Consider the following 24,023-nt stretch of genomic DNA (forward strand, 5'->3'; position numbering starts at 1 on the left):
GACTAGTGCGGTTGAATCACACTAGTCCTGGGAGCACTGTACCAATATGGCGGTGCTATTGACGCATGCTCAGGGTCCCTATGCGATATCTAGTGTATATATCTATGTCACAAATTGAGGAGCGGGGAAAGGAGGCGGGGTGGAGCGACAACGTGGGGAATCCTTCACAAACTGAGGAGCGATCACAATCCGAAAGCGGCGAGAGCGTCAAAGTAGCCAGAAGTCATTCATTTTTTAACGAGAACCGGCGGCGAGAAACAGCGGCGCGTCTTCATTGGCTATGACGCGGTTCGGCGGCAAGCAATCAGAATGAAGTAGTCCACCGCTTGAGAGGAGTTCAGAGAACACAGACCTGTGCACTTTGGTTCCGACCACAGTTGTTCCCAAGAGTTTGATTATTGCGGTTCCTGGAATTTCAATTATTGAAAATCGCGACGACGTGAGGCCCCCTAATCACGCGGGCCCGCCAAGCGGTGCGTCCCCTGCTGGCCCGTCCGCTACACCACTGGACATCGGAAAAATAGACCTGTGCTAAAATATTTAAAGGGTCACGAAACACCAAAACACATGTGTTGAGCTGTTGACAGTGGTATATGTGTCCCACACTGCTAAAAACACTATTAGGACACATATATCTCACTAAAAACTGTAAATTGGTTGTTTTTGCGTTATTTCATGCAAATTCGTACTTCCAGTTTGAAACGAATTTTTGAAGCTGCGTCACGGTCATGAGATAATAGCGTGTATTCCAGCGTGCAGACTGGACGTCTGTGCCAGAGTGTGTCTTATTACGTCTTACAGTGTGTTGCATTAATGCATGAGTAAGGCTTGGTTCAAACCAATCAGCGCGCTCTATTGTGCAACTTCATTAATATTCATTACTGTCACAGTGTTTAGACGGCAGAGACGCCACGTTGTGTTGGCAAAACAAGCGTGAAGTGTTGCTTTTATAGTTTGCTGCAGTGAAGTTTTGTTTTCATTTTCTCTCTGTGAGAGCTCAGCTGGAGTCACGTGTGGATTAACAGTGTACGCGACGCTCGACAACAATAACTTACATGTCTAAGGAGGATTATTGTTTACCTGAGAGCTGTTCTCATCTGCAAACGCTGAGATCCGGATTCGCTTGTAACGTTAGTCTCCTCTTCATAAAGACGCGGCTCTAGTTGCTGGTGATTGTCCTGTCTCTACAGATTTGGTAAGTGAGCGACCAGTGCTCTTTGTTTATTCTGTTTGTTCGTATCGAATTAAGTTAACTATTGCACTGAGTGCAAACACAGCACCGCATTTTGTGACCGGAATAACACACGCGGCTTTCTGACTCTACCTGCCGTGTGCATCTAAGTTTCCGGGAAATGCTGAGGTTTTTTTTTTCTCTCATTCGCCGTGCGGTATCAAACATTGCATGAAAAATACACGCTTAGAGCAGATCCTCGAATCAAATATCGCGTTTGTCGCGAGGGGCACGAATGAATTCCCTGAAGGAAAGAGCCAAACTGCAGTTAAAGTCTACCATTTAATCATTTGGCAAATAATTCGACTACAGATGTCCATGTAGGTTAAACACCATCACTTTCTCATGTGTGTGTATTTTGTCTGAAACTCGCGTGTGCCCAAATAGACACTCCCACACCCTCCCACTTTAGTTCCTCCGACACTCCCCCCTAAACAGAGCTGGACACGCCCACTTTTCTGACTTTTTCCAAAGTAGAGGTGTGAAAACAGCCTGCTGAAACGAGGGGGTTTCATGGCCCTTTAAGACCTAGAACAATGAATATTTAGGCCTTAAAATTCGTTTTTTTAATTTTAGACTTTAAGGCTTTTTAAGACCCTGTGGAAACCCTGAATAAAGCACCACTTGTACATGTTTCTCAGAGGGAAGAAGTGGATTTTAAATGACTCAAATATAAAAAAGAAACGTGATTGAACTCGAGCTGTGATTTAAAATGAGTTTATCCTAAGACCCGAAGAATATTTTTTTTCTGTGCTTTTCTACATCTTAGGGCTAAAAAAATGTACAATTTAGGGTTTTAACATTTTGTTTTTATTTATAATTTTACAGCATCTCCACTGTAGTGGACCACAGGACCATTTTAGTTCGAAATGACCGCCACTCAGACAACACAACTGTACAGGATATGGCTATAAAGGGATATTGATCCTATATTAATGCAACAAAAACTAAACAATAGCAATTTTTTCCTTTTGTATTGAAATTCCTGAAACAGTCTGAAAGAGAGCCGAACTCAAAAACAAAAAGAATCAACTATCTTATAAAGAATCCTGTCCGCTTCAGTTCTGCCTCCTACAACATGCAGTTATTCATAACATTAAGATGGTCCTGGTGTCCACCAGCGGTGTAGTCCTAAAAAAAAAAGGTGGTATACTATTACCCACTCAACTTAAATTTTAAAAGTGGGCAAAGAAATAAGAAAAGTCAATGTTTCTTTGATAAATTAGCAATATATATATATATATTAAACATAAGTTCCCTGTTACTATTGAAGTCCACAGAAGAAAAAACAAATACTATGGAAGTCAATGGTTACAGGTTTCCAGCTTTAACAGAATAAAAAAAGACAAACTGGTTTGGATCAAGTAAAGGTTGAGTAAATGATGACAATTTTCATTTTTTTGGGTGAACTATCCATTAAAAAAAGAAAAAAAAGCCTAATCAGCAAAACAAATGAATATACTGAAGGTATACGCAATTATTGATCATTCTAAGTTATAATACCCAAACAGCTTGTGGAAAAAAGTAGGCATACTGAGTATACGTGCGTATAGCCCCGACTACACCACTGGTGTCCACTATAGTGGACATTTAAAAAAAGAGGATATTTTAAAACACAAACAAGTAAACAGCTTTAAAAGCTAAATGTATTGTTCCTGACATTTTAATAAACAAATGTAATAATAATCGTAAAAAAAACATTTAAAAAGCTCAATTTCACACACCTCTCTCCTTCCCATAAAATGTGCTTGTTTGTATGTCGGCCATTTTGGATGCAGTGTAAGAAGTGGTTCCTAGCATGCCAGCCAATCAAATGATAACACTAGAAAGCCCAGGATGTCCTCTGAACAGCACAACAGGACTTGACAGAGTAGCTTACCTCCACTAAAGGGGACACAAGTCAATGGGTAGGGTCTCAGGAGGTCATTTTGGAAGTAAAATGTCTCAAATAAAGCAAGAGATCATCGATAGCGCTGTATTTTGCATGGGTCGACGTCACATAAATGCTCACGTGCGGTACTCTCTGGGTCGAGCGCTTTGTTTTGATTCTTCAGGAAAAGGCGGGCAGATAATATCAGATGGGAAATGTTTTTCATTTACAACCCTGGAAATGTGCCTGACAGAAACAGAAGCAGCTGAGCAATCCTGTGCGCATGAATCAAACACAAACTGGACTGGAAGGTTTGCTAATAATACAGTAGAGCTATTTTTTCCATTGTATAATATTTAATTTATTTTCTAAAAAGTGCCATATTTCTATTTCAGTAATACGCACTCATGGATTTGACATACGCAGATATTCAATATGCTGATAATGAATGCTCATTATTGATGTCATGAGCACTACACAATACAGTGAAGCACTATGTATTATTTTTATTCATAAAATGCTTTTAACCAGTTAAACTCTGCTGTTATTTTGGGATTTCCGCCTGGATTTTGCCTACCCAAATTTAAAAGCTTCCCAAATCCACATGCAGAGGTGTAAATGCAAAAATTTGGCCTCATTTAAAAGAAAACCCTTTGAATTTTCATAAAACACTGTTGAAAGTGTGTAAAATATCTGTTTATGTTGTCTGTGTTATAATAAACACCTAAAAAAGAGGCACTTTTTGTATTTTTTTTTATAAACTCATATTTGAAAGTGTCTCTTTTAGGTTGTGTGTTTTCTAGTGTGCTGTAATTAATGTTGCTGGTTCCTGCACATGTCTGTAATCATAGGATAAAAGAGAAATGTCTCCACCATAATCTATGCAGAAGTTATTGTGTTCCAGCTGATGAGAGGTGCTGTACAAGCCACAGGGAGCGATCATTGTGTTCATATTTCACTATTCTTTTGCTTGATCAAACATAATTCAGTGTGTTTGGAGCACGTCAGACATATAAAAGGATTACTTATGCACATCAGCTCAAAAACAGAGGAGAATGGCCCTGAAGCGCACAGCATAAGGTAAGAGATGAGCTGTCTGTGCTATCTGGGGCTGCTTATTGATCATGAATGTATTGTTTTCACTTCTGCACCATGGAAACACCGAGATTCATTCAGCAACTGTTTGATATGTGAATATAATTCAGTAAAAAGAACGCTAGAACCGTATGAGCACCGGCAAGAGCTTTCATTTGAGCTATAACTTGTACATGTGTCATATGAAAAATATGAAAATGAACCAATGCTCAATACCCAGCTCGGGTATTCAAAATACTGTGTATTTAAGTGTAAACAACTTTTGTACAGTAGAATAAAAACCAAAGTGATGCATATGTGCATAAAATATAGATTCTACACTTTCAAACGAAACCACTTACGGGGGTCTGGTGCAATGCGAGCCCTTTAAATCTTAAAGCGAAAGTCGATGGCATCACAGACCTGGTACTGGTTGAATTGGCAGTGTTTGTTCATCACAGCAGCAACTTTTTCAATCGTTAACACCTTGAAGAATATCTAGTCTAATATTATTTACTGTCATCATGGCAAAGATAAAATAAATCAGTTATTAGAGATGAGTTATTAAAGCGGTTATATTTAGAAACGTGCTGAACAAAATCTTCCCTGTTAAACAGAAATTGGGAAAAATATACAGGAAGGCGAATAATTCAGACTTCAACTGTATAAATAATAAAGCAATGCAAAGTGTTTCTGTGATTACACCTGTTAAAATAATCTTTTTTGCAGATTATGTTGTGATAATACCATACAGTATATCGTGATTTAAAGCTTCAGCAATTAATCGCAAGAACAAAATTTGATACCGTCATCCTATCGAAGGCTTCTGAAGCTCTGTATGATTAAACAGAAGGCTAGCATGGCCAAATTGTAAACAAAAAGCAGAAACACACACACAGACACACACACACACCTGCGAGCAGCTCCTCCACACCTCTCGACATAAGTGCTCCACTCTTTTGAGCTTCATAACGTCCGAAAGACGGCAGAGAATAAATCCTGTTTACAGTGCGCTGCGCAATACACATCCAGTCTGAGCTGAAACTAAACCGTCTCACACACTCAGTTTAACTCCCAGACAGGGACAACCCTTTAATCACCCGACTCAACTTCCTGTTTCTAGTGAGAGTCCCAAACGCCGGCTGATTCAATTCAAGTTTCAATTGGTTTATTTGTAAAGCGCTTTTCACAATAGTGACCGTTTCAAAGCTGATTTACAACAGGTGCGTATTACTGCATTACAGCGGGAGATAGAAATGCTTTGCCTGTCAGGGGGGGCGTTCCCCTAATAGTGTGACGACACATGAAAACTATCAAAGCCTGGAAATTCCATGACCCGTGGGAACCCTGAACTATGTAAAACTTTGGTCCCACTTTATATTAAGTAGCCTTAACTAATATGTACTTACACAGGATTTAATAGTTTGTTACAGTGTACTTATTGTGTAAATGCATGTATTTATTGTGTACTTATGCTTGATTGAATACCTGTACGTAATTACATCTGTAATTAACTTCTGTAATTACATTTGTAAATACACTGTTGACCATCCCTTACACTTTAACCCACCTTTAAACCAACCCACACCACCAAACCTGTCCATAACCCAACCCCTATCCCAACTCAAAAGCACCACAAGTGTTCTCAAATACATTATGAACACAGTAAGTACATTGTATTTATTTTTTTGATGCAAGTACATAGTAGTTAAGGACACTTAATATAAAGTGGGACCAAAACTTTTAATCCCCATTTGTAAACAAAACAGTGATGTACCTGTCCCGTCAGCTGCTTCATGAGAGGCTGGAGTTCACTGAACAGATCGTAGCCCTGATGGAAGAAGGTCAGGTGGGCGTACATGAAGGACAGCATCTGGATGAAAGAGCGCAGCTTTAACAACACACAACACAAGCCGACATCAGTCTGAAAACACATCTGAACAGCGGAGGAGTTTACCGATTTGAGGATTTCTGACCGCCTCTTGGACTGGAGCACATTAATCTGGGGGAAAAGAAAGCAGCAAGAAAAAAGAGGAACTTGAATATCCCTGCTCAAAACAACAGGTGACAGGTTACTGACATCACTGAGCTTTCAAAACAAAAGAAAAACTATGTCACGAGCTCAGCGGTACCATGGGGATTTTACATATTGAGGAACATCGAAATACAGAGGAACATTTGCAAATATAACCCAGATGCGCAAATACGAGAGTAAATGTGAAGCTGGAGTGTAATTTAGGTCTCACATGATAGCTAAATTAATCATATTTCCATTGACGTGTGGTTTGTTATGATTGGACAATATTTGGCAGAGGTAAGATTAAATATTCTGAATTTAAAGGTTAAAAAAATAAACAAAAATCACCATTAAACTGAACTATAAGAAGTCCTTAGCTAATCAAAAATTGAGTTTTTATGTATTTATAGTATTAAATTGATTATATATCTTAATTAAAGATGACTTTTATTTAAAGGGCACCTTTGGTAAGCTGTTTGGACACAACTGTGTGTAGGTACAGTCTTATTGGAGTGATAGAAACACTGGCCCGTGCACACCAGGATGCTTTTTGCTCGCTTTTTCCGTCGATGTTTAACGCCCCGTAACTAAATATAGAGCGCTGATGTGATCGTTGCACACCAATGTGCAAAACGACGGGCGTAAAATCGTCATTTTTTTTCAAGAAACGCCTCATGCTCGTTTTTTTGCTCGCTAAACTTCAGCATCTGATTGGTGGAGAAGGTTTTGACGTGGCGTGTCAAAACTAAAAAAATGAGCATAAGGAGTTTCTTAAAAAAATGACAATGGTGTGCACTATCACACTGGCGCCCTTTCAAGAGTTCACACTTAGATACTGTTTGACAACTTGTTAGCAAGTTAGCAGGTTTGGCATGCTGTCCCAATAGAGAACCCTGAGCTCGGAGATAGTTGAGCCCAGGGCTCCTGCCAGGTCCATAGAGCATGTGAGGGGAGTACGAGGTCAGGTGTTCTCGAGAGCTCCCCTCGGCAAAAGAGGAAAGGAGGAGAAGGGGTGGATGGGGGGGGGGTTTCTTTGGAAAACGAAGATAAGGGAGTAGTTCTTAGCTAGGTTACTTATAGTGAGTTTGGATCAATCCGATTGGCTAGCCAATGAGTGTAGGTGAGTGGCCAGCTGCTGTCAATCATATCACGTGCTCCTCTCGAAATTAGTTTGTGAAACTTCATTTATTTGGGTCACGAGACGTTAAACTTTGAGGGAAAACGCGAGCAGAAAGCGTCCTGGTGTGCACGGGCCTTTATTTACATCTTGTAAAAGGGGTAAAATAGGTGCCCTTTAATGTTGTAATGACATTTTCCATTAAGAAATCTATAATTTTGACTCGCGTTGTTGGCTTTAGACTATTCTTATAAGACGTGATGACGCTTTTAATATCATCAGCATCACAAATCCTTGAAATATCAGATTTCTTTAAAACCCGCAAGTAGATTTACAAAGCTATACTTTGGGCCCTATCATACACCCGGCACAAGAAGCAATGCTATTGTTGTTTGCTAGTTTCAGCTTGGCGAAAGAGTTGCTTTGACGTTTTGCATCATGCTGTTTAAATAGTAAATGCATTTGCGCTCATATGTGCGCCCATAGGTGTTCTGCTCTGAAAAAAAGGAGGCGTGTTGAGATGCATTGCTGGCGCGTTGCTATTATGAGGCACTTAAATAGACATTGCTTAATACACACAAGATGTACAGCAATACGCAAATATCTTTACAAATGATAAAAAAAAAAAGGATTAAAATATTACAAAACATTATTTTCTAGCCGACATAAATATAAACACCACCGCCTCCATGCCTTCATCATCTCGGGGGGCTTTTTCAGTTTATTCATGACAACTTGCTTTTGTAAAATATTATTATTAGCAGTATTATTTATTACTATTTAGTACTATTTGTTATAACTATTATTAAAAACAAGCTTAGATTTGTCCACCTGTCAGGTTTCAGACCATATGGGGCAGCATGTGTTTTAGGATATAACTCAGTGTTTTGAGCACACTTCATTATTATTGTTCATTTATTTGTTTGCTGGAGATTAGAACTGAATTTAGAAATAGTTTTGAAACAAATATTTGCGCTTAACAAACAAAATTAATTATGTAAAGGCTAATGAATGTCTGTGTTCAACACGTTTCCCTATCTATAAGAGTGAAAGTAGATAATAAGGAGGCTCATCTCTCATTCTCCCGCTGCAGATGCTCTGTTTAACTGATTTCTCTCTAGTGAAGTGTTCAGTTTTTACACTTACAAAGTCGCCATGTAAATAGCAAATGCACTATGGCGTGACGCAACTGACTCTTAAAGGGAATGAGAGACGAGACTCTGATTGGTTTATTCTCAAGACACACCTATAACTCATTAAGAGAATAAGCTCAACCCTGTTAGACCATGCGCCAACCATGCATTTTTTTCCATGCTTAAAATACAAAAGTAGATTCTGACAGGCCCTTAATGCGTTAGACTTTGCACTTAGATCATCAAAATAAAGCCCTTTGTACTCAATCACACTTTACATCAAATGACAAAAATACACCTAATTAGTTCTTATGTGAGGTGTTGGTAATTTGACATTGTTCTCTATTCTAGCTGCCGTAACGTCTCAGATTATTATTTTTTCCTTTTTAAAAGAGTTTTTAAATTATTTCAGCAAACAGGAATGCAAAACAATTTGTTATGGTAATCTCCCATTCACTGCGCTCTGTTTACCAACTATGAGGATTTCTGCAGCTGAGAAAGCTGCAATTATAAAAAGAGTAAGATAAATGTATCAGAAATGTTGTGAAAACAACTGTAAACTAAAACAAAATCATCATTGAAAAAAAACACCTTAAAATGAAGCAAATGATGTAGAAATGCTGAACAGAATGCTTCAAGGACTATTAAAAAGCAATGCATCCTTCAGTTCTCTCTCAGTTCCAGCAGGAGGAGCACCACACTGAACATTGACTACACACACACAGACATGTTCCTATATCACAGTGGGGACTCTCAAAGATATAATAATGTTTCTACGATACATTTTCAACATATACTCTATGTACATTTTCAAAACACTTCGTTCTGTCTTGATGTATAAGCATGTTTACCCAATGAGACCTCTTTTTTGGTCCCCATGGTGATTCAAGTCCCTATGCTTAAGGCTCAAGTCCCCTTTGGGATATAAAAACAAGCACACACACACACACACACTATATATATATATATATATATGCTGTTTCAGCGAATCTACTTTACACTACAGTAATGCAGTTTACATGAATAGTTTGAATTTGATTTATATTCCTTAACTATTTCCTTAATTAAAATATGCACACACACACACACACACACACACACACACACATTTGTTGCAAGAGATGTAAAAGTGCTTCATGGCTGAGTGTAATCCCTCTCGTCATGTTTTGCTGCAGATCTATGAAACTTGATGCAGTCGTGTCACGCTATCAGTTTGTCCTCTCTGTGCACTTCCTGTGTTCTGTAGTGACACACAAACACAAGGATCCAGTATGTGTGTGCGTGTGTTTGTCTATGTGCATGATAGTGAGTTAGTGTGTGTGTGTGTGTGTGTGTGTGCGTGCCTTTTAAAAAAGTAAAACTGCAGATAGTTTCCTGCGAGGGTTTGAGTATAGAATGCACAGTCTGTACAGTATACAAACCAGTCCCCATAAAGACAGATGTACAAGTGTGTGTGCGTAAACTCTCACCTGCAGCACGTAATCCAGGACGATGTGGCGGAAACACTTGCGCGTGGCGTTCAGGATGTTGGACGCCTCCTCCACCTCGTGCGCCTTGTTTCGGGGAGCCTGGGCGTTTTTGGACAGGGCCGCTTCTTTCTCCTCGCTCACTTTGTCGAACTGCTTCTTGGCTTCTTTGAATTTGCGCAGGTCCCTGAACACAGCAATACCATTCCTTACATGAGCAACGACTACTGCTGAAACTGAGCCATTATAAACCCTGAGAGACGCGCACACACACACACACAGTGCTCTCTGCATCCTGTCTATTGACAAACACAAAACATCACAAACACTACAGCATATATATTTATATAATGATTTTTACTTAACATTATTTAGAGAAATTACATTAACATTTTAAATAATAAGTGGTATTGTGTGTGATCAGTATCATATTGCATTAAAAGACTGTGCTATCGCCCTTCCCTAGTATGCAACCTTTAGCACAAACATTAATATTTAAACTCCTAAAATAATTAAACTCCTTTCATATTCAAGGCCTTTATTGTAAACGCCGCAGCAATTTAATCTGCTCAAGTCTTTGGATAACTCTGCATTCAGAAGTTAATGTCCTGACACATCTTTATACAAGTTCATGCTGTTGTTGCAGTTGAAATATACCACAGATAACGGGATTTAAATATTGTCCAGTTGGCTAGATGTTAATTCTCAGCCTCTATAGTCGACGGTTGCTCTTGTGCATCAGCCATGTTTGTAGTTTGTTTACATTCCCGAGTTTGTAGTTCTAACGTGAAATGTACTGTGGTCATTATTAGCATACGGATGCTTCTAGAATTTCGACCAGAAATAGTCGACCATCCGGGAAACTTTGCCATACACTTTTCAATATGCTATACGCTTATTAATACCATTTTCTATTAAGTATGCAGAGAGGAAGGTGTGTTAAACCTATAAATGGGAAAAGCAGCTTCTCCTGAGGCCTAGTTCACACTACATGACTTGATATTGTGTCTTTGAATCACTGTGGTGTTCACACTACATAAATGATCCACTAGAGGGAGGTCACACACTGTTTAGACCAGGCGTGTCCAAACTCAAGTAGGTATCGCTGCAGCCTGGAGACCTCCAAGTGGGAGGGATTACACGGCAAGTAGGATGGGTGATTTCCAAGTGGGAGGGACTTAAACCACAAGTAGGTTGGGTTTGAGTGGTTTAGGAGGAGTAGACATTAATAAAACACATCAGGTTATTGTGAGGTTGGGTTTAGGTGTACACATTCATAAAGCACAATATTGAACTCTAAATATGACTAAATAAATAAAAGAATTAAAAACTCCAGGCTTAGACCTCCGTTTATACCCTTCTCTCCAAACTCAGTCCTGGAGGGCCGGTGTCCTGCATAGTTTAGCTCCACCTTCCTTCAACACACCTGCCTGGAAGTTTCTAGTATACCTAGAAAGAGCTTGACTATCTGGTTCAGGTGTGTTTAATTGGGTTTGGATGTAAAATATGCAGGACACCGGCCCTCCAGGACCGAGTTTGGACAGCGCTGGGGTAGACCAAGCGTGTCTCACGCCTCCTTTCAAGTGAAGGTCCCGGCTGTTAGATCATCCCCTGGGGGCTGGCTGCAGTACAAGTAGGGATGCAACAATTAACCGGTTTCACTATTAACCGTGCTTTAATTCGTCACAGTTCATTAATCGTGAAGGCTTCTCAACACCGTGTTTCTGCATGGAACAAAACTGCTGCAACTTAAAGTAATGCTACTTTTTCTTCACTGTAAAAGGGAAATACTAAATACAGCTATTATGTAACTTAGATATACAGTAGACAAATACTACTTATTTATTTATAGATTTTTAATTTAATTAATTTATTTTATTTATTCGTTTTAATTTATCTATTATTTTAATTTATTAAAAATGTTTATTTTCATTTATTTATTTTTTTCTATCTCATTTATTTATTTTTAATTCAATTACAATTAATTAATAAATATAGTCATTTACACTCTATACATCTGTTATTGCATCGTGTTACTGTACACAGTGAGGTGCATATTTATAATAATACATTAATACATCTAAAACACGGATTGCGGTAAAAACTCGACTCTTAATTGAAGAGATTTCTCACTAATAGTGGGAAAAGTGTTAAGTGGTCTCATCTTTGATCCAAATATGCTGCTTTAAGTCTTCATTCTAATTAAATAAATTGAATACATGGGAAGTGTATAGTCTGTTTGCGTAATGAAATTAGTATTAAATGATAAAACCTTATTGGTCAGCTGATTACTGAAAATGTCCCATTAGAAAATCACTAAAGTAAGAATCATGAAAAAACAACCATCAGCAGTGTTTAACCGTAATGATACTCACTCTCGAATGAACGTCTGGAGTTGAGATTTGATTGATCGTTGCGCTTGGTCAAATAAAATCTGCAAAATGAACACAAATACACAATTATAAATTAGCAGCCTGTTATTAATTTCATAACCATTCACCACATTTTACTGTATACTTATTGCTAATGTTAACTTATGGATTCCTTATTTAATATTTTTACTATAGTATATGAAAGTTCAAAATATTAAATAAATAAATAATATTAATGTATTAAAATACTCTAATAATTTATGCAGTTTGTCAATCTAAAAATGTAAATCTATATACAGTAATCACCCACCATAATGTTAACACAATAAAAACAAAAATAAAAGATGAAAGATTATCATAAAAATATACTGTTTTATGTTTTTCTCAAATATTCATAAAACGACTATTTTAAATGTAATATTAGTTTTGTGTTTAGTGTAGAAAATTTAAATATGATTAACATTTCTAGTAGTGTTAATATGGTAAGCAATATTACATGTTACTACAACAAAATTTATTTTTATGTAAACACAAGCTACTGAGTGTCAAAATACTTTAAATCATTTCTTTAAATTAATACCTCGACTAAAAACCACAAAACATTTGACAATTACAAATATTTTGGAATTAAAAATGAAAATTTAAAAATGTTAATGACAAATAAACAAATAAATAAATAAATAAAAATAAATAAATAAATACATCAAAACATAAAAATAATAAATACATAAATACACAACTGAATAAATAAATAAATACTTCAATAAATTCGTAAATAAATAAATACACAAATGCATAATAAATAAATACACAAATGAATAAATAAATACATAAACACATAAAATAAATACATAAATAAATACACAAATAAATAAATAAACAAACAAATAAATAAATAAATAAATTTCACAAATAAATAAATAAACAAATACATAAAAATAAATACATAAATAACTGAACAAATACATAAAAAATAAATACATAAATACATAAATACATAAATAAATAAATAAATAAACAAATACACAAATAATTAATAATGAATGTATTAATAAATTTATTTATTAATAAATACACAAATACATAAATAAATAAATAAATAGATAAATAAATTCATAAATAAATACACAAATAAATAAATAAATAAATAAATTCATAAATTAAAATATAAATTTAGAAATAAATAAATAAATACATAAATACATAAATAAATACATAAATAAATAAATACACAAATAAAAAAATACACAAAAAAATAAAAAACAAATAAATAAAATGACGTTTACTTACGAAAAACTACATTAAGACTATAAAATATATAACCTTATTTTCCTGATAAATACAACTATTTGAATGATTTCTTTCCCTGCTTCTGTGCTGAAAAGGCTGTTTAAGATCTTTTATCATTTCTTTTAGGCCTATTTAACCTTTGCACAGATTTTGGGCCAGTGTGAATGATGAAACAATCAAGACGTGTTTGTGCTTTAAAGATCATCAGACTTTAACCACAAGTCAGCTGATCTGAGCACAGACTCAAAGACCATCAAGAAAATGCACACAACAACACACACACACACACACTGACCACGAAGAAAACACACAGAGATCAATAAGAAAACACTCCAAGACTTAAAATTCTGCCATCCTTTACTCTCCCTTGTTTTAAACCTTTATGAGTTTCTTTCTTTAGCTGAACAAAAAAAGAAGATATTTTGAAGAATGTTGGAAACCTGTAACCATTGACTTCCAGTATTTGTTTTTCCCACAATGGAAGTGAATGGTTACCAGTTTCCACATTCTTCAAAATGTGTTCAACAAAATTCAGAAAAGTTTTATAACCACACAAGGGAGACTAAATACTCATTTTGGATAAAATAACCCTTTAATTAACATGTCCACTGTATAAAAATATCTGTAAATAAGCAGTTTTCAGTATTTTGTGATTGATGTTTTTATTTTTCCCTGATTTACTTCTGCTTTTGAGTTGCATTATGGGATCTTGATCCTTCTTTCAACAGCTTTTAACCTTGAAATGTTTTGAAAAGTGACTTTTATTAACATTTTTAATAGTGTAAAGTGTTATAGTGTGTGAGTTGGTGTTGTTTATTACGCTACAAACACAAGCACCATTGCATTTTCTGTTATTTTATAGACTTATTTCTCTGTATGTTATTTCTTACAACTACTAAAAACTCCTTAAACGTCAATAAAAGTCACTTTGTTAAACTGCAGGGTTGAATTAGAAGTCATTAGAAGCCAACAGAGCAGAGATCAACATCCCATAATGCAATTCACAACCGGAAATAAACGGAAAACATGCAAAATATGGAAACTGCTATTTTATCCAGTGTACTCTGCAGAATTAAATAACAGCACTTCCAATTACTGCCACAAGGGGCAGCAACTGTTTTCAGAAACTGACTGGTACTAGATAATATTCAGGTCAAGTTGATCTCAGCTGAATCTAACGGCTCATTCAAGGTAAACCCTTCATTCGTGTGTCAGCTACAGCACAGATGCCTCAAAGCTGGGTGTATAATTCAAGTAAAACAGAATGAGGAAACTCTGTTTTTTGCATGGTAAGCATCTGTGGTCATATTTCTGACAAGAAATGCAGAAGTCATTATTCACAGTAACAAACACTTTCAGCCCAGATTTCCTTACTGTGTGATAGTTGATCATCTCTTGAAGATTCTCTGCAAACGTGCTCAGACTGGACTGTGAAGAAAGAAAAGACAGATTTTTACACACAACACAGTAATGTTGCAAAGAAAAGCATCACAAAAACAAAATGAAGTGCACTAAAAATGTATGTACTTCACTTTTTAGCGCAATAACATATATCAAACTAGTAAAATACTACTTATTCATGATTGTTAGTCATTAGTAATTAATATATCGCCCATGATAATATATCAAACTTGACATTTGCATAATTCATCATATTGTCAGACTAATAATATAGTCTGACATATATTTGTCAGACAAGGGGGCTAATAATATTCACCTTTAAATGCTGTTTAAATTAAATTAAATTAAATTAAATTAAATTAAATTAAATTAAATTAAATTAAATTAAATTAAAAACTGCTTTTATTCTATAAATAAATAAATACATTCATAAATACATAAATAAATTAATAAATACACAAACATAAAAAATAAATACATAAATAAATAAATAAAAAATACACAAATAAATAAATAAACAAATACATAAAAAATAAATAAATAAATACACAAATAAATAAACAAATATATAAAAATAAATAAATACATAAATAAATAAAAAAATTCACAAATAAATAAATAAACAAATACATAAAAAATAAATACACAAATAAATAAATAAACAAATAAATAAATAAACAAATACATAAATAAATAAATCAATAAATACACAAATAAATAAACAAATACATAAAATAAATACATAAATAAATAAATACACAAATAAATAAATAAATTAATTAATAATTAAATAAATACACAAATACATAAATAAATGAATAAATAAATAAATACACAAATAAATAAATGATAATAATGATAATATATCAAATGTGACATTTGCATAATTAATCATATTGTCAGACTAATAATATAGTCTGACATATATTTTTCAGACAAGGTGGCTAATAATATTCACCTTTAAATGCTGTTTAAATTAATTAAATTAAATTAAATTAAATTAAATTAAATTAAATTAAATTAAATTAAATTAAATTAAATTAAATTAAATTAAATTAAATTAAATTAAATTAAATTAAAAACTGATTTTATTCTATCTAAAATAAAACAAATAAGTCTTTCTCAAGAAGAAACAATATTATAGGAAATACTGTAAAAAATTCCTAAATCTGGAAATATTTGAAGACGGAAAAAAAAAAAATATTGGAGGGTGAAAATTGACTTTAACTGTGCATGCGTTTAATTTAAATCATCAATTATTATCGCTTTACTCCTTGTTTATTATGTAATCTGCAATGCTTTGGCATTGCAAGTCATGCCAATACAGCTCTTTTGAATTGAATTAACAAAATAGCCTCTATCACACACTAGTGTGTGTGTAAACACTAGAGTATGAGTGTGTACCTGCTCACACATGCACACACAAGGAAGTTATGTTTTCATAGCACAACAAAGCCTGAACAATGCCCATTTCAAAGATGCGGGAGAGTATAAATGTGAAGACTCAGAATGCTGGTATGTGGCCAATGCTTTTGTATGAGCACAAACCAAGCTTTGAAGTGAGCACTAAGTAAACAGCAGCCTTCACAACTGGCACTCTCCACAATCTGCACCAAAGCAAACAGACTCGAGCTACAGATTAGTATCATGTGCCGCTGGTTTGATATGCGTGTGACTGTGAAATGATTGGTTCACCTCGATGACATCATCAGTGGCGGACTGCTGCGCCAGCTCTCTGATGCCGCTCACGAACTGCTTGTTGGCCGTGTTGTACGCCTTTCCAGCGTCGATCATCCCGATGCACAGCTTCACCAGCTGAACACAACCAAGATATGCAGAGATATAGTGAAATATACAGAGATGTGTCAAATATCAACAAGTTAAAACAACAGCACATGGCACAAAACTGAAAATAATAATACTAGGATTAAAAATAAAGTCCGGTTTTTACATAGTATAAGTAGGCGGATTGGGACGCACCAAAACTCTTCTTTATTGTGTTAGTTTGATTGCATTTCACCTTTGAAATGCAGATTTTATATTATTATATTATTTCGAGCAAATTCGTACTTCCGGTTTGAAACAAATTTTTGAAGCTGCGTCACGACCATGAGATCTTAGCGTGTATTCCAGCGTGCAGACTGGACGTCTGTACCTGGGAGTTTCTTATTACGGTCCGAGTGTGCTGCATTCATTCATGAGTAAGACTTGGTTTAAACCAATCAGCGCGCTCTATTGTGCAACTTCATTAATATTCATTACTGTCACAGTGTTTAGACGACAGAGACGCCACGTTGTGTTGACAACAAGCGTGAAGTGTTGCTTTTATAGTTTGCTGCAGTTCAGTTTTGTTTTCATTTTCTCTCTGTGAGAGCGCAGCTGGAGTCACGTGTGGATTAACAGTGTACGCGACGCTCGACAACAATAACTTACATGTCTAAGGAGGAACATTGTTTACCCAAGAGCTTTTCTCTTCTGCAAATGGTGAGATCCAGATTTGCTGCTCGTCTCCTCTTAATAAAGACGCGGCTCTAGTTGCTGGTGATTGTTCTGTCTCTACAGATTTGGTAAGTGAGCGACCAGTGCTCTTTGTTTATTCAGTTTGTTCGTATCGAACTAAGTTAACTATTGCACCGAGTGTAAACATGTTAGCACTACAACCAAACTTTAACCTCGTGTAGGGTTTTCACAGCATTTTATGACTGGAATAACACACGCGGCTTTCTGACGCTACCTGCCGTGTGCATCTAAGTTACAGAGAAATGCGGAGGGTTTTTTCTCTCATTCGCCGTGCGGTAACAAACATTGCATGAAACATACACGCTTAGAACAGCTCGTCGAATCAAATATCTCGTTTGTCACGAGGGGCACGAATGAATTCCCTGAATGAAAGAGAAAAAACTGCAGTTAAAGTCCACCATTTAATAATTTGGCAAATAATTTGATTACTAATGTCCAAGTAAACACAGTCAGTTTCTCCCCTGTGTGTGTGTGTGTGTGTGTGTGTGTGTGTGTGTGTGTGTGTGTGTGTGTGTGTGTGTGTGTTTTGACTCAAACTCAGCGCGTGCCCAAATCGACACACCCACTTTCCTGACTTTTTCCAAAGTAGAGGTGTGAAAACACCCTGCTGAAGCGAGGGGGTTTCATGGCCCTTTAAGGCACGCAGAAACGGTAGACGGGGAGGACTAGCCTTAAAGGCACAGTACGACAAAACAACCCCCTGGTGGAAAAATGTATAAAGTAGGATCTTGTAAAAGGTATAATGAAACATCTGATGAGTTTTTTGAGCTGAAACTTTGCAGAAACATTCTGGAGACGCAAAACACTTTTATTAAATCTGAAAAAAGGGGTAACCTGGGTGCCCTTTAAGACTAATTAAGGTTATCTTTATACTATGGAATTTAAGGGTGCTTTCACATCTGTAATTCGCTTCATTTTGTCCGTACCAAGGGTAATAAATGATACATTGTTGCATTTTCTGCCGTCTTTGGGTCGTTTTCACACCACACTGCTGGATTTGGTCCGAACCAGTAGAAACGAACCAAAATGCAGTCATGTGACAAAATCCACATCTCTCATTGGCCAGATGTTGTTGAACACATTTCCTAAACTGCTTATTGATTGGTCAGAATTCACGTGCGGGAAAATGCCAGTGAACTCCCGCAGGTAATCAAAACCTTTTACTCTGGAGGGGCGACTGCGCTGGCTGATTGTATCCCTGCTTTAGACAAACTATACATTTCGAGAATGAAGCGCGGCCGCGGCTGAAAAACAGTGTTTAATGCATCACTCGTCACTTCAGGAGGAGGCGTGAATTAATTTAGCTAAACTGCGACATGCTCATCTTGCGGAAATATTACCAACGATCCATCAGGTAATGTTTTCCTCTCTCTCTCTCTCTCTCTGTTGGTAAATCGCTGTCAACAAATATTTTCCTCCATATCCCATAATGCACAGCGCATCGGCCTACGGCAGCTGGATTAGTCCAAAAGGCACAGTACTGTTTGCGGTTGGACCTGTTTTAGTACGGATCATTTTCTCACCACAAATGAACCGCTCCAGGGTTTGTTTGAAAGTGTACCGAGACCACCTCTTCAAGCAGGTGTCGGTACGCTTATTTGGTCCGCTTTTGGTGCGCAGTCGAGTACGATTGCTGCATTCTCACCTGCCCAAACCAACCGCACCAAAAGGGGAAACGAACTCTAGTGCGATTCAATCAAACTATAGGCAGGTGTGAAAGCACCCTAAGACTATTTAAGTATCCATGGACACCGTGTCTTGTAGTAATTTTCTAGATTTGGTTTATTGATGGAGGGGATTATATCAGTTGTTGATTATTACGCGTCTTCTGCTTTGAATTCAGTTCGATTCAGCTTTAATTATATAGCGCTTTCACAACGTAGATTGTGTCAAAGCAGCTTCACATAAATGGTCATAGTAAATTGGAACAGAGTAGTTCAGTTTTCAGTGTTTAAGTTCGGTTCAGTTTAGCTCAGTTCAGTGTGCTTTAAAATCATTACTGAGAGTCCAAACAAACACCGAAGAGCAAATTCAGCTTTGAAAACAGACGTTCTGCTTGTACTTCCAAGAAAAGCAGCAGCAGCAGCTCCTCCTCCAGATTTCATATCCTTCCTCAGAGAGCGCGAGAGAGAGAAGGAAGTGAGCGCTCTGAGTCACCGGCCAGAAGACGCTGGGTGGGTCTAATATCTGAGCCAACACTGAGCATTACTCCCGCTCCAACATTAAAGCAGCAGCGACGCTCTCAAATCTGTCATTAGCTTGCGTTTCCATCCTACTATTTTTATGTGCATTTTAGATGATGGCATGAAAAATAAACGATTGATGGATGAAATGTGTGTTTCAGATACTTTGCATTAATAGAGTTTAGCTCCAACCCTAATCAAACACACCTGAACAAGCTAATCAAGCTCTTGCTAGGTATACTTAAAACACCCAGGCAGGTGTGTTGGGCACCGGACCTCCAGGAACGAGATAAGTGACCCCTGCTATAGAGAATATGAGTTTAAATGAGAGATTTGTGAGAGGTGTTGTCATATATGCTGAGCACTCTAAATTAAGCACTGCGCTGTTCTGGTCTGCAGCATGCTTGGATGCTGATGAAGGCACTGCATAACAGAATTATTAATCAGTTCAAAACCTTCACTTTTCCTTTTTGAACCGATTATCATCCCTAAGCACAATCTGCACAGAAGTCAAAGTGATCCTACCTTGTCTAGTTTGGACTCGAGCTCGCAGACGTCTCCTTCCACCTCCTCGATCGTCGCCCTGTTGAAGACAGAGAAAAACTTCAGACCAACACAGAAAGAGACGCTGCAGGTATCGCATTTATCTCCACATTCCACAAGGCTGAGGGACGCTATCATCTCAAATCTTCAATCTTCAAACACAAGAACTAAAAGCACCGACATGTCAACAGAAGCACTAAATGAGCACGTGAAGCACCGAAAATGATGACGTGACGTGTGGAGAAACCAAATATACACTATAATATACAACACTGCAATAACACAGCCTCAGAATATGCACGGCATGGAGAATTTGCATACAGAAATCTTAAAGGTACAGAGGTTAATCAAGTTTACTAGGCAAGACAGAGTAATTAGGCAAGACACTGTATAACAGTAGACGATCCAAAATATTGCTTCAAGGTGCAGTGGGTGATTGTCTTCAGAAACATTTGTTGTTGTGCTGGTTAAAAGTCTGTTCACATTCCAATAGTACTGATTACAGTAAATGATCTAAATGTGTTTATACAACCCAGGCTCATTCTGAAAACGTAGTCCAGCGGACGTTTCTGGAGACCGCGAAATACGTCCCGGGAGGTACGTATGGCTGCATTTCATTTTTTTAGGCAAGCGCTATGGGGCGGTGTGACGCAGTTTCCTTTCGCGCTTCAGATGCAGAGAGGAGTTGACAAAGGCGTCCGGGTTCGAGTCTGGGGAAGAGCGGTTCCAGAAACCATATAAGACAAAAACAGAATCCAAAAAATAAAGTGAACGAGTTCATAACAGGGTGAGAACGTGGTGAAATCCAAAAATGTGGTTAAAAAAAAAAAAAAAAAAAACAGACGAGGGTTTTTCTTTTTTTAGACGGCTTTTCTAACTTGTTGCTCGGGTTAAAGGGAAGTGAGCGGGCGGGCGAATCGGTAAAACTGGTTGGGTTCTGGGAAGGAGGAGGGTGGGTCAGCCGATTGGCCGGTTGCGCAGTCAATCATTCGGTCAGTCAGACAGCGGCCTCTGGTGGGTTGACACAAGAACAGCACGGGCGCGAACCGCACTCGCGAGAGACGTTCGAGATACGAAAAAGCGCACACAGAGGCCTCTCGCGCATTCGCGAAAACAAAAACTGCACAAATACGTACCTCCCGGGACGTATTTCGCGGGCTCCAGAAATGTCCGCTGGACTACGTTTTCAGGATGAGCCTGGGTTGTGTTTATATGCGTTTTTATATTCTGTGTAAGGCACAAGACTAAACAAATGCTCATCCAAGCAAAGAACTGTCAAACTGATAATTCCCATAATGCTGATAAGCAGCCCAAACGGGGTCACGTGGAGTGACAGCAGTAAAACAAATGCTGAATCAAAACTTGCTAAACTCCTGAATCAATATTGGAGTTAAGGCTGATTTATACTTCTGCGTCAAACGCCGGCGTATGCTACGGCACTGACGCATAGCCCTTCGCCATGGCCATCTGCGTCGCTGACGTGCACCTCTCAAAAAATTTAACTACACGTTGCAACAATGCGTAGCGCAAGCTCTGTGATTGGTCAGCTTGGTAACGCTGACGAGTCTGGGCGGGACCGAGAGCCGCGTGAATGGTGTGAGCCTGATGAAGCGATTGTTTACAAGTGTGGAGTCCTGTGAAGGAGCTCCTGATGGAAAGTTTTGCTTTGTGTTTACCTCCTAGTTAAAGTTGTTGCACGTCCGCCGGTTCCTGCCTCAAAATGAGCGAGTTAGAGTCACTTGTACATCCAGGAAGTGTTCAGGAAAAGCAAAACAGCAGCGAAGAAACTCGACACAGAGGAAGATTTACACCTCACTGCCAACTAGCGTTTCGGAAGTGTTAATGCAGGCCAACAGAGACCGCGCGCAGGTCACTTGACGCAGAAGTATAAACCAGGCTTAAGGGGGCTAATACTATTGACCTTAAAACGGTTTTAAAAAATAAGGCGAAATAAAACAAATAAGACTTTCTCCAGAAGAAAACATATTATAGGAAATACTGTGAAAAAATTGTGTACAATAAACACTGACTAAAAAATAGTAAACATATAATGCTACTAAATTCTAGTGATTTATTGGGTTGAATATGAAAGGAAGAAGTGTGATTCTGCTGATAATAGCCGGGACTTTTAATGCAAAAATGACACATCGTTTTGTCACCGCAGCAAAACAGTGAAGGAAAGACAGAATCTGTGCAGTTTCACTGCCCTCAACGGCTGCTTTTACTGATCACATTACATGTGACTTCATTGCTGAGCTGTTTCAGTCAATCCAAAGACATTTAAATACCAGAAAAAGCATGAGAAAAACATTCCTCGGAGGAAAACATTCCTAAAAGCAAACTCTAATGGATAGCGGAGGTGCTGCGTGCTGCAAATAAAATAGTGACACAAATAAATCACCAAGTGCAGGGTACCGCCGGGATCCTCCAAATGAAATTCAAGGCTTCTTAAGAACTTTTTAATACCATTTCAAATGAAATTCAATGACAACTTCGTACCCATTCCCACAAAAGTATGAGGGAAAATTTTTTTTGAACCCTAGATAATAATTATGTAAAAGTGTATAAACACACACACACACCTGTAACAAGCTGTCCGTATAAACACACACACACATAGGCCCTGTATACACTAATGCGTTTTTGTTTTAAAACGCATAAGTTTTGCTACGGTTACGTCATCCGTCCACACTACGCCAGAGTTTAAGCGCCGAAAACGGAGCATTTTGGAAACGCTGGAGAGGCTGTTTTCATTCTGAAGTGCTGCTGCGTCTCAGTGTGGATGAGGGAAAACGGAGTCATCTGAAAACGGAGGCGGGGCTGCTGAGATTCGCTAGCTGATTGGGGCTTTTGTGTCATTGCGTATCCTTCCCTTATTGGTCAAGCCCCTATCACATGACTATAACACATGACTTTAACGCTACCGGAAGACAGCAGACCAGCCTTCACTGTAAACAACAACATGGAAACAGAAATGGCAGCGTTGTTTGCACTATTGTCTGTTTTAGGCACCATTGTGTAGTTATTCATTTGTTACGTTTAGTAACTCGACTTCATCGTCTGTCCACAAAAATACCTCTCTTGCTTTCTTTGCCATCGCGTTCATTGTTCAACCGATGTTTGTTGACTAACAATAACCAAATGCCGAGCGAGACACATGCTTCCTGTTTATACTAGAACGCGCGTGTCCAGAGTGCGCGAATGGTCACGTGATATACGTTTTTGGTGGCGTAGTGTGGACGGAGATATGTTCAGAAACGCTAGTGTGGACGCGGATCGTTTTTGATATAAAACGCCGTTTTAAAACTAAAACGCACTAGTGTAAACGGGGCCATGGACATAAAGCACAAAGCAAGCGAAACACAGCATTAAGCTCTCCCTCATTCACACACATAAACACACAAACACAAGCGTGCGCTTGCTCGCTCGGGAGCTATTTACCAAGCGCTCCCGTGCTTTATTCGGAAATGTATTTCCGTGCCGCAAGAAATCTGGTCTGGTCCAAATGCAGACCTCTATCCAGAAGTAACAGCCGAGAGGAGAGGAAAAGTCACACCAGCAGGTCAAATAGGCCACAGTAAGAGAGAGAGAGAGAGAGAGATAGAGTTTACTTTCATTCTCTCAATCACAGTGAAATAGGAGCTTTGCTGTAAGTGTCAGGTAAGACTGTCCAGCAAACACACACGCAGTCAAATTTTGCAGTTTCTGTGTTTTTAAGTAGTTGGAGCGTTGTAAATACTCGCGCTCGCCTCCCTCGCCATAGTAGCCTAAGCTACGCCGACGCACTATGATGTGGAGTGCCAGAT

General features: G+C 37.7%; 1 protein-coding gene and 1 long non-coding RNA gene across 9 annotated transcripts in view; both read right to left on the minus strand.

The window, feature by feature from the left end:
- The window catches only part of LOC147838656 (uncharacterized), a 7,066-nt gene extending 1,648 nt beyond the window's left edge, over positions 1–5,418 (minus strand). The window contains exons 1-2 of the long non-coding RNA XR_015522445.1: positions 2,694–5,418; positions 1–1,001 (exon numbers count right to left, since the gene is read on the minus strand). The exon at positions 1–1,001 is cut by the window's left edge and continues 167 nt beyond it. This is a non-coding gene — a long non-coding RNA (uncharacterized LOC147838656). The remainder of the gene's footprint in view (positions 1,002–2,693) is intronic.
- acap2b (ArfGAP with coiled-coil, ankyrin repeat and PH domains 2b) overlaps positions 1–24,023 on the minus strand; it is a 65,450-nt gene that overhangs the window by 32,842 nt on the left and 8,585 nt on the right. For all 8 annotated transcript variants that reach the window (XR_015520980.1, XM_087302122.1, XM_087302124.1 and 5 more), the window contains 7 exon segments: positions 20,200–20,257; positions 16,667–16,786; positions 14,945–14,998; positions 12,284–12,342; positions 9,912–10,095; positions 6,133–6,177; positions 5,953–6,048 (listed from right to left, as the gene is read on the minus strand). Coding sequence is in view for 7 of the 8 variants with exons in the window: in XM_087302122.1 (XP_087158248.1) it covers positions 5,953–6,048; positions 6,133–6,177; positions 9,912–10,095; positions 12,284–12,342; positions 14,945–14,998; positions 16,667–16,786; positions 20,200–20,257 (616 nt within the window). In the remaining variant the exon portion in view is untranslated.

The sequence above is a fragment of the Danio rerio genome, chromosome 22, assembly GCF_052040795.2.
Source record: "Danio rerio strain M-AB ecotype USA chromosome 22, GRCz13ab, whole genome shotgun sequence".
Lineage (NCBI taxonomy): Eukaryota > Metazoa > Chordata > Actinopteri > Cypriniformes > Danionidae > Danio > Danio rerio.